This window comes from Gekko japonicus, unplaced genomic scaffold, assembly GCF_001447785.1.
Source record: "Gekko japonicus isolate JY-2015 unplaced genomic scaffold, Gekko_japonicus_V1.1 scaffold2365, whole genome shotgun sequence".
NCBI classification, from domain to species: domain Eukaryota; kingdom Metazoa; phylum Chordata; class Lepidosauria; order Squamata; family Gekkonidae; genus Gekko; species Gekko japonicus.
The window spans coordinates 65,371-79,141 of NW_015165892.1; the positions used below are offsets into that span (position 1 = coordinate 65,371).

The following is a 13,771-nucleotide window of genomic DNA, read 5'->3' on the forward strand; positions in this document are numbered from 1 at the left end:
CCGCCTGAAGCCCAGACTAGCCCAAGCTTGGCAGAGCTTGGAAGCTAAGCAGAGTTGGCTCTGGGTTATTACTTGGATTGGAGACCACCAAGGGAAAACCATCTCTGCTCATCTCTTGCCCCATGAGGGACTACTATAAGTCACTTGTGGTTTGGTGACACTAATTATTTCTGGACTGGAACCAAGTTCCAGAATCAAAATCTGAATGATGCAGATTTAATCACTGTTTACTATTAGATTTTATCCCAGTTTACCTTGAAACTTCAACCTACAACTTCTTTGAATTGTATATAATACTGTCTGGGGCACTTTAAACTAAGTTCCCCATAAAAGCAGCACCCAAGCTGTCTTCAAATAAGCCTCTCTACATTCATGAAATGGAGGTGGTGGAAGTCATGTGAGGTTTCACAGATCTGGTGTAGATATTACACATGCCATGCCAAGTCTTCTGTCTTACCAGCTTCGGTTGCTTAGGGGCCACCCTGCAAATGCTGGTGCCAGTTATGATATATAGGATGAACAAGCTCATGTTGAGAAGGTCGGTATTGGGAAGCCTGCCGCAGGGATGCTGATCCCTAATGGAATGTAACATTTAGGCTGATGTTAACATCCAAGGTGGAATCCAGCCTTCATCGACATGATGTTTGTCAGTCTTCAGGTAAAGCTAGTTAGTATAATTTTTCCTTCCAAGATTGTTCTGCTTTCGCAATGGGCTGGGAAGGATAAACTCCAAATTTGATGATAGTAATTCATGGAGCTCTTACAGGGTTTAACTTAGAAATGACCCCTGTGTACTGTTAGAAGGATCTAGGCCAGGGGTGTCGCACATACAACTCAGGGTCTGGAACCGGCCCGTCCAGGGCTCATGTCCAGTCCATGAGCGACTGGTGCGAGGGAGGGAAGGCAGGAGGCTGCTTTGGGGGGGGGGGGTGTTCACGGGTGCGCACAGTGAAGTGTGTGTGGTCAAAGCTGTCAAGAAATGAAAGACAATGGCTAGGAGGCAGGTATGATATTCCTTGGAGGGGGGGCGGAACTAGTCTTGCATGTGATTAAATACTTTATGTGGGGGGCGTTCCCTCTAAGCTGAGTTAGTGTGAGCTAGCTCACAGTTTTCTAGCCTCTGGCTCACACATTTTTGTCTCAGCTCAGGAAGGATAGCTCCAGAGCAAACTAATTTATGCCGTAGCCAAATCACTCACTCGCAACTTTAATGCCAGTGGCTCATAAAGTAGGATTTTTGCTCACAAGATCCACACCTTAGAGGGAGCATGGGTGGGGGCCTTTGTGGATTCTCCAGTAAAACAATTGCTTTCACTCCTAGGAATCAATTGCTTTTGTTTGTATTTTGAGTAAAAAATAATATTGTTAACTGGGTTTGCCTGTATCATTTATAAAGTTTGTATCTCCGGTACCTGACATTACATTTTATGGCAGACATGGCCCAGCCCGACAAAGTAACATTCATGTCAGATCTGGCCCTTGTAACAAATAAGTTTGACACCTTTGATCTAGGTCCTGAGCATTAGGTACGTATTACACAGGCTGTTAACCAGCACATCTTTTACTGAATGAAGCAGCAAGAAGCAGATTAGAAATTAAATTCTTATTTCATCTTGATTTGAATGAAACAACATTGTTGATCTTTGAATGTGGTGCCACAACTTCTGTTTAAAATATCAAGATGTTTGCTCAGCACTAGGTCAAAAGCTAGGAAAATGAGGCACTGAAGCTTCTGGCTTGCTAGTGCTTGTGGAAATAAGCCTTTTCGATACAAAGCACATGGTTTGGCACTCTCTCTTTCTCTCTGGCTGTAATAGTATTAGGTCATCTTCGACCTTTCCTTTTCCCATTATCTGATCAACAAATGCGTCATCTTGGCACCTTTGGATTGCGCAATTAGCTATCCTTAATCCCTTTGTAACTTTCAGGCTCTTTAAAAAAGAACACGGAAATCAGCCTCATAAAGTTTAGACCAGTGAAGCTTAAAATCAAAACCAAAAGCTAGAAATAAAATAGTATGTTTGTTCATCCTGTAGCATGCCATTCATTTTAATTTTTAGTCCGGTGAACTGGTACAAAGCATGCTTTATAGAGTCACTTTTGGTGAAACATTAAAACGGAAGAACTTTGTTTCCCCAAAATACTCTTGGCCATAACAGTCAGATGTTTGATTCAGAGCTTTGAATGACAAGTATTTAATTAGCTAGTCTTCAGAAAGTTGCAGATTCCGAATGCTTGTAAAAGGAAGAGATAGCTGGGACTGGCTGTTGTTTTGAAATTGGCTTTCATAGTTCTTTCCTTGGCTAACTCTAGGGCTGGTCAATGATTGAAAAAGTGCATTGTTATTGGCTGATAGCAATCTTACACCGCATCCTATTAAGTTATTAGGGACTTTATCATTTCTGACTGGAGACCACGGTCGTTCTTGAGGGGAATTGCATGCAGTATGCTACTAGCCTTTGAGTACAACAGTCATGTCTAAAGAATATCCTTTGTTTGGTAGTAATGAAAGTGATCCACACAGTTCTGCACAACGGGCATTGTATGGCCAAGTTTGGACCCAGTAGCCGAAAAGTGTTGTTGACTCTGAGCCTCTGGCATGTGCTCCTTCTTCCTCTTATACACTGCAGTTACTTCCCTCCAGGGGTCGTTTCGTAAAAAAAAGAGCTAGGGGAATTCATTAGCATAACTCATTAGCATATGCCACACCCCCTGACATCACCGGAAGTGTGTCATAAGGCCACACCCCCTGACATCACCGGAAGTGTGTCATAAGGCCACACCCACCACTCAGTCTTAGTCTTAAAGGTTAGTCTTAAAGGTGCTATTTGAACTCTTGGACTATTTTGCAGCAACAGACTAACACAGCTACCTCGGGGAAGCTCCTGGATGGGGCTGGGAGTCCTTGCGAAGGCCACGTGGAGTGGCCTCAGCCAGGCAGAGGGGGAGGACGCCAACTTACCCTCCTGCTTCTTCCTCCTTCTGCAACAAAATGAGGCTGGAAGCAGGGGGCGGCCGGAAGAAGGGAGCGGGGCTTCGTCGTGTGCCCCGCCCCCTGCACCTCACCCAGGGGAACTGCAATCCCCTGCAATCCCCCCCGAATCGACCTCTGCTTCGCTCCCTTCCAGTTTGGAGGCAAGCCATAGTTTGCCATTACACAAACCATAGTTTGTGACTTTTGATGCAGTGGCCAGTTATGATCTGCCTTTATAGTGGGAAGGACAGAGGATTACAGCATGTGAGGGGGAAGGGGGGAGTATATGACCCTTGGCTTGCTCCTGTAATGCCAAACCGTGGCTTGGTCCTTCCACGTGAACCAGTCCTGTATCTTTACGGTGCCCCCTTTCTTTGTATGCTTTAATCTTTGGGTTTGATCTGGATGTGTCAGCTGTGCAAGGAACATCTCACAGATCAGGTAACTTTGGTCCAGCTATATTACTCTTGGTGCTCAGGGCCCCTAGCCCCTTTGCTAACTTTACTTACCCAAAGCCTGTTCATGTGGAAGGGAGCTTCATGGAGACAAACACAGCCTGCTTCCATGCAAACACTCTGGGATGAATGGTGTTAATCATGCACTCGGCCTTTATGGCAATGCTTCCTTGGTGTTACAATCAGTGCTTTGTCTGTTTAGTTCACTTATTCTTCCAGTTCTTTTTTAAAAAACCAAAACCAAATTTTATTTGCAGCCATTTTTGACAGGGAAGGGGGGGGGAACTCAGACGCCTAGCTGTGATCTGTTTCATCACATTTGTGTGTGTCTGAGTTTGAATTGTTCGTGTTCCTGTCTATCTGATGCCTGTCTGCCTTATATATAAAGTGCAGCAGCTGTTCTTAGCAAAGCAAACAATTTGGCCCATTATTTATCTCTCTCCGCCATGTGGCTACTGCGGCATTAAGTCACAGTACCATAGAAACTGCTGCTAAGAGGCATATTGAGCTACTGAAACAGAATGTCCAATTTCTGAACACATGGATTTTGTGAAAAACCTGTGAAGTGGCAGTCCCCTTTATTCCACTCCCACACCCTGATACTGAATTCTACACGCAGTTCTCTATAGCTGTTAGTTCTGATAGCCGTTACGGATCATTGCAATGTACAGAAAGACTGCTGTTCATCTGCCTTTGTGGTACCGTCCTATTACTGTTGTATACATGAGCTTCCTTTTAATCAAAGTGCTTGAACTTGCAAAATATCCTACATTTTTGTTCGATCAAGTCATGTACATTTTACATACAGAAGATGGTTTAGCTGCCTTATGTTCTTTTAAATGTGACTGACTTTATTAACATAGCAGACATGCTGAGAGTTCTTTAATAATAATCTCACTGTTGTTCCCCCCCCCCCCCCCACCCCCGGCACATCTTTCCCACCAAAGGAGTGCTCACTGCAAGAACTGAATGGAAGGTTGTGCTTGCGTGTGTTGGGGCGCGCGGTAACAGCCGGATCATGTAGAGGGCCAGGGGGGGAAGACTCAATATTACACATAATTTGTTATTATTTGGGTTGTGGATTGTTTTTAATTTGTTTTATCTCACCGTGGGAGCTGTTGTAGCTGAAAAGATAGAAATCAAAAACAAAATATTTTAAATTTTTATGTCCTGCTATGGTGCTTAAAATAAGAATGGATTCCAACTTTTATTCTGAAGCATGCAATGGATTAAAATTAAATAACCGAAACAGCAGTAACACTAGCAAGCGGAAGCAACAGCAACAGCTAGAACTACATAAAAGGCAACCAAAAAAGTAAGGAAAGATTTTACTCTGTGCTAATACTGAGGTGCCCCCAAAATAACTCATTACCATGCTATGAAACCTGTGTCAGTGGCAGGCTGGTCCAGACCAGATTAATATCTTCACATAGAACAAGGAAACCTAGAATGCCGATATGACAGCCCCGTCCACTTCCTTCCCTCAGAGGCAAGATTTTCCCTCCATTTTTCTTTTCCTGTACTGACTGAGCCGCCCTAGTAATGTGCTCTCTTCTTTGCTGAAGAACTCTGACTGTCCCACCCTGTCAAAGTACAATATTTTGGCTGTTGGCTCAGCCCAGGAATCTGAGGGAAGGATCAGGAGCCCACTTTAACTTAAAGGGCACTCAAGGCATTTTGAAATTCAAAAATAACAAAATATTTTATTTAACATAGAGGGGAAAGGTCAGGTGAAATCAGGGGTTGACATTTCTGAGGTAAAACCAGTACATGCACAGACTTTAGTTATGTTTCAGGCTAAGGAGAGTGTCTTAAGCTTTTCCCAGTAACTTAAATGTTGATGTTGAGAGGCTTTTGTTCCAGTGTTTTCCCCTGAATACTTCAGTACACTTGCTTTGAGTATTCTCTGACTCCTTTGGGTTCCAGAAAGGTGATGCACTCTTCCCAGGACCCAAACCCTTCTCTTGAAACACCAGTGTACTCGTCTTGAGTTTTTAACTGACTCTTAAGGTCTCCAAAGGCAGTTTGTAATCATGCCAGCCCTGGGATCTCTGCACTCTTCAGAACTAACTCCCTGTCTGACTGCGTAGGGAATTTTCTTCTCTCTCTAGAAGATCTATCCCCTTTCCTTGGTCCAAATGCCAACATTCCCCCACCTCTCCTGTCTGTGTCAAAGTGCTCTCAGTCAGGGCTAAATTCTGAAACTGTCAGTACTTGACTCCTCTCAGCTGATGCTAACCAATCAGATCTCTTGGGACAGCCTGTCACTTAAAGCTCTCTGGCTCTGTGAAGAATTAACCCTTCACAGACTTTTAGCTGTTTGTACAGCACTTCTAAGCTTTTAAATAATACAGTCCATCACAAGTGATTACTAGCCTCTTGTGAAATTGTAATAAAAGAGAAATGATGCAAATTCACACAATAACCTTGGCTGATATAATTGAATATTTAATGTAATTTGGAATGGTAGATTTAAATGTAGTTCTCTGTTTTAGGGACAAGGAAAATACTCTATACAGCCAAGATGCTGTAAAGTTCGCTTCCACGCTAGAAAGGAGATGGAATGGGGTCTACGGATGGATTCTCACAAATTAGGACACATCAATCCCCAGTTCTAACATGTTTATTACCCTTGTTGTCCGTTCCCCCCCCCCAGTTGAACTGAAACAGTTGATAATCAGAAACCAGCTTGTCAATCTTTTGATCTGTTAAAACTTTTTTCCCCACTATTTTGCATGCTAATTTAACAAGCTATCTATATATACAACTATGATATGTAATTCCATTTCAATGTCGGATGAAGTGTGCATGCACACGAACGCTCACATCTTGAATAAAACGTTGTTGGTCTTAAAGGTGCCATTGGACTTTGTTCTGTTGGCTGACGCAAGTTTATTAGCCTGGCATGAGCCTGCTTTGAATGGTAATTCATCACCATTAATGCTTCATTTATATAATAAGCTGTTTTAACCATGAATATTTTTAAGAAATGTGTTTTGGCACATTTGCAGTCATAATGCTGCTGAGAAACCGATTAAATTAAAAAATTAGAAGAGGTGAGACCTGCCTTTCAGTATTTTCCAATAAGAACAGTTTTCTGCCAAGTGGGGCAGAATTCAGGACCTTGATCAAGGTTGATGACGCTGAGGACTTAACTAGGAAAATCCAGACATTAATTTTAGGTTTCAGCAATCTCGAACCCACTTCAAAAAAATGGAGAGACCAAAGGTTCATTGCACCCAGAAAAGTTTGCAGATAGACGTGGTCTGGTGTTCAAATGAGCACATTTTTAAACAGAGAGAGTTCTGTTAGATACAGTTTTAATGGTACCATTTGCCATTTAGAAATGAATATATAACCTATAACAGGACAATTGCTGGTGATGTCATGCTCCTTTTCTTCACATCTTCAGGCCGTGTACTTTAAATGTGTTGGAAAGAAAACGGAAGGTCAATCAGACGTGACCAACTATGACATTCCATTGCAAGTAAATTGGGCTTTTAAAAAGTTTAGTCTTCAAAGAGGATTATTAACTGTAGCAGAGCTACCTTGCTTTTGAAAAGCTCTGGTATTTCAGAAGTTCCAATGAGAAAAGATAACTGGACAGAACAAAGTTTTGTTTTCTACTCCCCACTGCCGGGATGTACAAGGCTCGTGCTCTATCTGCTTGTAATGAGGTATCCCATAACCTCTGTTTAATAATTTCTCTAGCTCCTTTATTGCTGAGGTGCAGTTTGGTGTAGTGGTTAAGTGCACAGACTCTAATCTGGGAGAACCAGATTTGATTCCCCACTCCTCCACTTGCACCTGGCTGGATGACCTTGGGCAAGCCGTAGTTCTGGCACAGCTGTTCTTGAAAAAGAGCAGTTTCTGTCAGAGCTCTCTCAGCCCCACCTACCTCACAGGGTGTCTGTTGTGGGGAGGGGAAGAGAAAGGAGCTTGTAAGCCTCTCTGAGACTCCGAGTGAAGGGCGGGGTATAAATCCAATCTCTTCTTCCTCCTCCTCCTCCTCCCCCTCCTCCTCCTTCTACTACTACTACTATACTGGAGAAACCCAGTAGTGACAACTTACATTCAAATGTTGTGACCCAGCTTGAGCAAAAATTGTCTAAAAGAATTAGGGGAGTTAGTCCTGAGCGGAAAAGTTTTATCTTAAGCCATAAACAAATGGCATGAAACCAACCCTGGGTTTCCAATGATACTAATCCAGTCTATAGCCTAAGCAGAGCATTCGGAACACATCTTGGTACTCCTAGTAGAGAGCTAACAAATTTGGATTGAATTGCTTCAAGTTTGGAGTCATTTTTATACAGGGATACCTGTGCACCATACATAAGCTGGGGTACTGTCCATAAACCTGAGGACTGAAATTCAACTCTCAAGTGTCTAAACACTTTGACTTGTTCTGTCGGGTGTCCATCTATTTGCCACATGTGAATCTTGGGTCTCTCAACAAAAACAAGTACTTTAGTTTTAGTAAGATTTATGGTTAGGTGTTGCTTTGTGCAGTAAGTCGAGAGTACCCGGAGGGCTCTTCTCAGCCCTACCTTGGTGCATGACAAAATGGCTGTATCATCTGCGTATAAAAGCAAGGGGAGAGGTCTATTTGCAATAGTTGGGGGATGGACATCCGGTTTAGACAGGGACTGAACCATAGAATTTATGTAGAGATTAAATAATAAAGGAACAAGTATGCAACCTTGGTTCGCGCCCCTCTTGACTGGCGACATGTGGGACAGGTGCCTTTGAGGGTTACATCTTACTGATTAAATTGTTACCGTCATGGAGGGCGCGTATAAGGGCCGGCAATCTGCAATCTATTGAAGAATCCTCAAGTTTTAAGGAGAGTCTATTGCGTGAAATGCTGTCAAATGCCATTTTGTGATCAACAAATGCTGTGTACAGAGCTCCAGGTGGCCTGGCAGTATACCTCTCTACTATACGTCGGAGAATCAAACATTGGTCCACTATAGTAGAGTGGCCACTTCTAAATCCAGCTCCCCCACAATCTAATATGGAGATAATACTGGGCAATCTTAGAGGTCTGTTGCAAGCATTCCAAGTGAGAGAAAATAACGTGAAGCGCTTTGAACACCAAAAGTCCTATATAAATGCTTATGTTAATGAAACGGAAGAGCCCGGAACAAAGCCTCTTGGGCAGACCTTAAAGCACTGAGGAGTTTGTAGGGGAGATGCTCCCACTGGTGCCATTTAGGTCCCTCAAGCCATTCTGGTAGCAAACGTTGAGCTAAACCTTGTCAATAAACCATTCTGCACTAGATGTAGCTTCTAAGTGTAAATCCATGTCGTGATCGATATGGGAGGTTATCAGTGCATGGATTACGGTAGCCATACACCATACATATAAGATATTTTTTTAAAATGAAAAGAAAGAAAGAAAAGGCAGCAAACATTGAACTAGAATCTTTCATATATCTAGGAAGCCAACTAAAATTAATGGCTATCTTTGTGCTGCTATCATATCAGTGATCTGGTGGAATAGGAAATGAAGGTGTATGTCAGGCTTGTGTAACCACTGATTATAATTGAATGGGCACATTCTAGGCATCATAATAAACCACAGTTTTGATGTCTGAATGCTGGCTGCCCAAAAAACTCCTTCCTTGGGTGCTGCATGGTGTTTCTGAACAATGGTTTGTACCTGTAGCTAGCTGTGATGTCTGAATGCAGAAATCCCAGTGAGTTCAGCTGCACACCCCACTTAGCCTCCTCCAAAAGAAGAAGAAGAGAAGAGATTGAATTTATACCCTGCCCTTCACTTGGAGTCTCAGAACGGCTTACAAACTCCTTTCCTTTCCCCTCCCTTCCCCACAAAAGGACGCCCTGTGAGGTAGGTGGGGCTGAGAGAGCTCTCTCCAGAACTACCCTTTCAAGGACAGCTCTGACAGAACTATGGCTTGGCCAAGGTCATCCAGCAGCTGCAAGTGCAGGAGTGGGGAATCAAACCTGGTTCTCCCAGATGAGAGTCCGCACACTTAACCACTACACCAAACTGGCACACAGGGAAGCACAGCCCAGCAGAAAATCTTCATTCAGCTATCAGTGGTACTTTCCGAAGACACTTACTCCCCCTCCCTCTGCATTATGTCCACACATACTCTCCACACACACATTATCACAACAAGGAGGAATGTGCTTGAGAAACTTCAGACTCTTTTAAGAGGAGGTTTTAAAAAGGCAGTGTGGGGGAGATGGGCTGTATTTGGTTTATTTTCAGAATACAGTAAAAGAGGATGCTTTGAAGAGGCTGGACTGGAAATGGGGAGGGCTGTAAATATTTTGTTTCAAAATTGAAAGGGCTTCCGTGAAGCAGTTAGATAGAAAGTGGTAGGACAGGTAACTGTTTCTAATCGAGAGATGTGGAGGAGAGCCCTGACCTGATATCCCAGGCAAGCCTCATTTTGTCAGATCTCGGAAGCTAGTACTTGGCAAGTACTTGGAAGGGCGATCTCCAAGGTATACCAGAGGCAGGTCGCAGAGGTAGGCGAATCAAGCCACCGCTCTGAAAAACATCTAAGCCCCCAGTAAGGGTTGGCAGAAGTCACCCTGACTTGCAGGCAAGTGTGCATACATGCATACACACACACAAAGAAATGGAGGAGGAGGAGGCTTCGCTTGCTGTAGACGTCTTTCCTCCCACCTTTCACATTTATTGTAGCCAACCAATAGCAAGTGGGCTATATTTGTAGCAAAGCTTTACAAAGAGGCAGGATAGTGCAAGGCAGCTTGGGATCCCAGTCAGGCATACAGCATTTCCAACTAACTGTGGTCTGTTAGGTACATCTGCTATATAACCAAGGTTTGAGCTGCACACTGTGGTTTAAAAAAACAAAAGTCTCTTGTGACATTTGAAAGTAGCCTACTGTGAAGCAGAAAAGCTATAGAAGAACTTTTAACACATTTAACTAAAATGCAGATGTGAGTCATCAGATTAGTAACAGTTTTTGGTGATCTACTCATTATTGAGGAATTATTTTGCAAGGTTAAATATCGAAATATGTTTAAAACCATGGATCTACAAGAATGTGTGTGTTGCATTCAATAAATTTGGTTTATCTTCAGATGAGGTTGTTATGTGGATGTTGTATGTTTATTCTCTGCGTTTTTTATTTAGGTTATACTTGTACAAGTAAACCCAGGAGAGACGTTCACAATTAGAACTGAAGATGGACACATTCAGTGTATACAAGGTAAAGAAATTTGTGCTAAAATGTCCATCTCCTTCCCCTGCCACCAATTAATAAAGTCATCCTCAACATATCTTAGGCTGAGCTGGTTTATTTACCTGGGGCACTTATTAACTGCCTTTTGACCATGAAAATTGGTCTCCCAGGGTGGTTTACAGTGTAAGATAAAAACAAATAACATTTTTAAAAGTTTTTAAAAATTCTAAACTGCATATAAGCTGCAAAAGAGCTCTAACAGAACAAATAACTTTAGATGACTCATGCAAAGAAGCCAAGCAATATACTGGGGAGTAGAAGACCATATTGTTAATCTGATCTGGTGAAAAATCCTTTCTCAAACCCCAAGCACGTTGAACTGAGTGTGAGAAAAAGTCACCAATGTGATCTCATAAAGGAAATTTTGTTCAGTGTATTTCCATATACTCAACATTCTGTCCCTGGCTGTAACATTTTCTGATGATTCGAAGGAAGTGGAAAGAAGGATTTTGCCATGGGTCTGAATATCTTTGTGGCAAGACCTTGCCTGTTTTTAACCAATGTTTGTTGAGTTAGGAACTACGTACAGTGATCAAGCCATTCCTAAACTAGGCACAAAGAAACAAATATTTGGGTTCTTTGGGCCCACCATCTGTCTTAGAAGCAGGATGAAGTAAGCATGGTTGAGATAGTGGGAAAGAAGCAGGGATTATGGGGTGTTGCAGAAGGACGGGATAATACGGGAGGGGGTTGAACATGAGTTATAAGGGGAACTCATCTCTCCTTTGGCTCTGAATTATGGGCTACTACTAGGTTTACTAGGTAAACCATTCAACATCACAGTAATCCTTCACCCAAGTCCTAAAGTACTTCTGTAGTAGCTGACTCTGGGACAGTTGATTTTTCTAGCCCCTTCTAAGGAATGCAGAATATTCATGCACACATTCTTTTGATCATCATCATCATAGTCAATTTGATTTAGAAGCCATTTTTTGTGGTGGAAATATATTTCAAGCATAAAAAGGGTAAATCTTCAAAAACGATCTTCAGATTTCTTTACCCTTGATTCCTTTCTGTGCATGTTTGAGCAGGGGGATTTTTAGAATATCAATAAAGTAAAATAATAAAATTAATAATACAACTCCAGAACCAGAAGATTTTATTCACTGTCTATGACCAGAACATAAATCACAGTCAATAAAAGGCCTCATTGGGGCAATACAACAATAATAAAATCATTCACAATACAATTTGAGCAATGCCTCATGATAAAATCATTCAAAATACGGTAGAATACTACAGTGTCTACTAAAAAGTTTGAAATCTCAACCAATGTTCCCTCTAAGCTGTGGAGTCTTGTGAGCAAAAATTCTACTTTGTGAGCTACTGGCATTAAAGTTGTGAGCAAGCGATTTGGCTACTGCATAAATTAGTTTGATCTGGAGCCATCTTTCCTGAGCTAAGAGAAAAATGTGTGAGCCGGAGGCTAAAAAACTGTGAGCTAGCTCACACTAACTCAGCTTAGAGGGAACACTGATCTCAACAGTCCACTTCATGAGCTATCACAGTTTTCCGATGCCTTGAGCAAGCCAGCCAAATCCAGCCACCTGGTAAGTAAGGTTATAGTGCCTATCTGAAAGAAAGCCCCTCAGAAGGCACGATCTCTGTCCGCTGTTCAAAGGTAATGACATAGGCAGAGGAAGGGGTTCACAGATGTTGTTATACATCTTACAGTCGGAACAGGACGTGGTCTGGTGATTCTGTGCCTTCTTTACGGCAGGGGCAAATCCTTTCTTCATAGGGAATCTCTGTACTAAATGGTTCGCTTCCAAAATGATTACCCTGCAGAGTTTACATACTGGTTGGGCGAAAGAATGCATAATACAACTCAGTATCAGTCAAGAGGAGCAATAAAATGTTCGTAAACTAATCCAGCAGCACCATTACTGCTGTGTCACTGATGCCCTTAAAAAACTGTGGAACACTCCCACGTCCTAACTATGTACATTAAATGTCAGAGGCATAGGCCTTGAAGTTAAGATTTTTTTCAGAGGCATAAGATTTTTTCAGAAACATTGCTAGATAGATGTACTTCTTCCATAAGTGATTTCCATGGAAATGTTCTGAGGTTTATAATTTCCATAAAGATTTCCTTTAATATGCTTTCACCCTTCTGCTTTCAGATCTGTTACCCCCTTCTCACATTTCTCTTAAATTTCTGTACCATGCTACTGTTTCTTAGCCTAGTTTTGTGGGGTCGTTCTTGGTAGCGTTTTGAAAATAAAGGATGGAAAAGCCTTTTACATCAGAATTAAATGTGTATGCATATGCCTGATTGCCATTTAGGTTATCAGGATTGTCAAATGAGCCGTGATTGCACATGTTCTGCTACTATACACAGGCATGAACACGCTGTTGCTTGGTTTCCTTTCAGGTCCAGCGCATGTTCCTATGATGTCACCCAACGGTTCTGTGCCTCCAATATTTGTGCCTCCTGGCTATGTATCTCAGGTAATCATCTCCTGTCCAGAGTTCCCACAAAGATAATTTCCTATGTAAGTGTTCACAAATCCTTTAGGTGGGGTAGAAATGGACGTCTCCCCCCTCTCAGTCATGCTTAGAGTTCTTCTGATGGTAGGCCTCGTGAAGAAATGGTGCTTCCTCATTTCTTAGCTGGGGCTTATAGATCAAGAGCATTGTGCAGGGCCGTGCGTTTCCTCTTCTCCCCTCTGCATTCCTTTGCCTTTTCTTTTTCCACAGTCTGCGTGGTGTAGGCTGTATCTGCACTGTGGTTAACCATAACCACGATGAGTCCTATTCTGAAATCAGGGCTTGAGCTATTGTTAACCTGGGTTATAAAACGGGTCATTTCCTGCAGGAGCGGAGCTCCGTCAGTAAAGAGCCCAGGGGGCGGGCACATGCAACAAGCCCCACTCCCTGCTCCCAGCAGCCCTCAGTCAGAGCAAGAAGCAGCCAGGTAAGTTGCAGACCCTAACCTCCCCCCAGCCCCCCAGCCCAAAACAGTCCAGTGGCACCTTTAAGACCAAGTTTTATTCAGGTCCAAGCTCTCCTTCCTCTGCCAGGACATATTTGCATGTGTCTCTCTCCCCCCCCCCCCCCCCCAACCCCCCAACCACAAAAACACCCCGGGGCGCCCA

General features: G+C 42.8%; 1 protein-coding gene across 1 annotated transcript in view; it reads left to right on the top strand.

Annotated features, from left to right (window-relative positions):
- Positions 1–637: 637 nt before the first annotated feature.
- The window catches only part of LOC107110542 (fibronectin type-III domain-containing protein 3A-like), a 63,167-nt gene continuing 50,033 nt past the window's right edge, over positions 638–13,771 (top strand). The window contains exons 1-4 of the mRNA XM_015411339.1: positions 638–658; positions 6,842–6,916; positions 10,565–10,640; positions 13,048–13,124. Coding sequence (XP_015266825.1) covers positions 638–658; positions 6,842–6,916; positions 10,565–10,640; positions 13,048–13,124 — 249 coding nt within the window. The remainder of the gene's footprint in view (positions 659–6,841; positions 6,917–10,564; positions 10,641–13,047; positions 13,125–13,771) is intronic.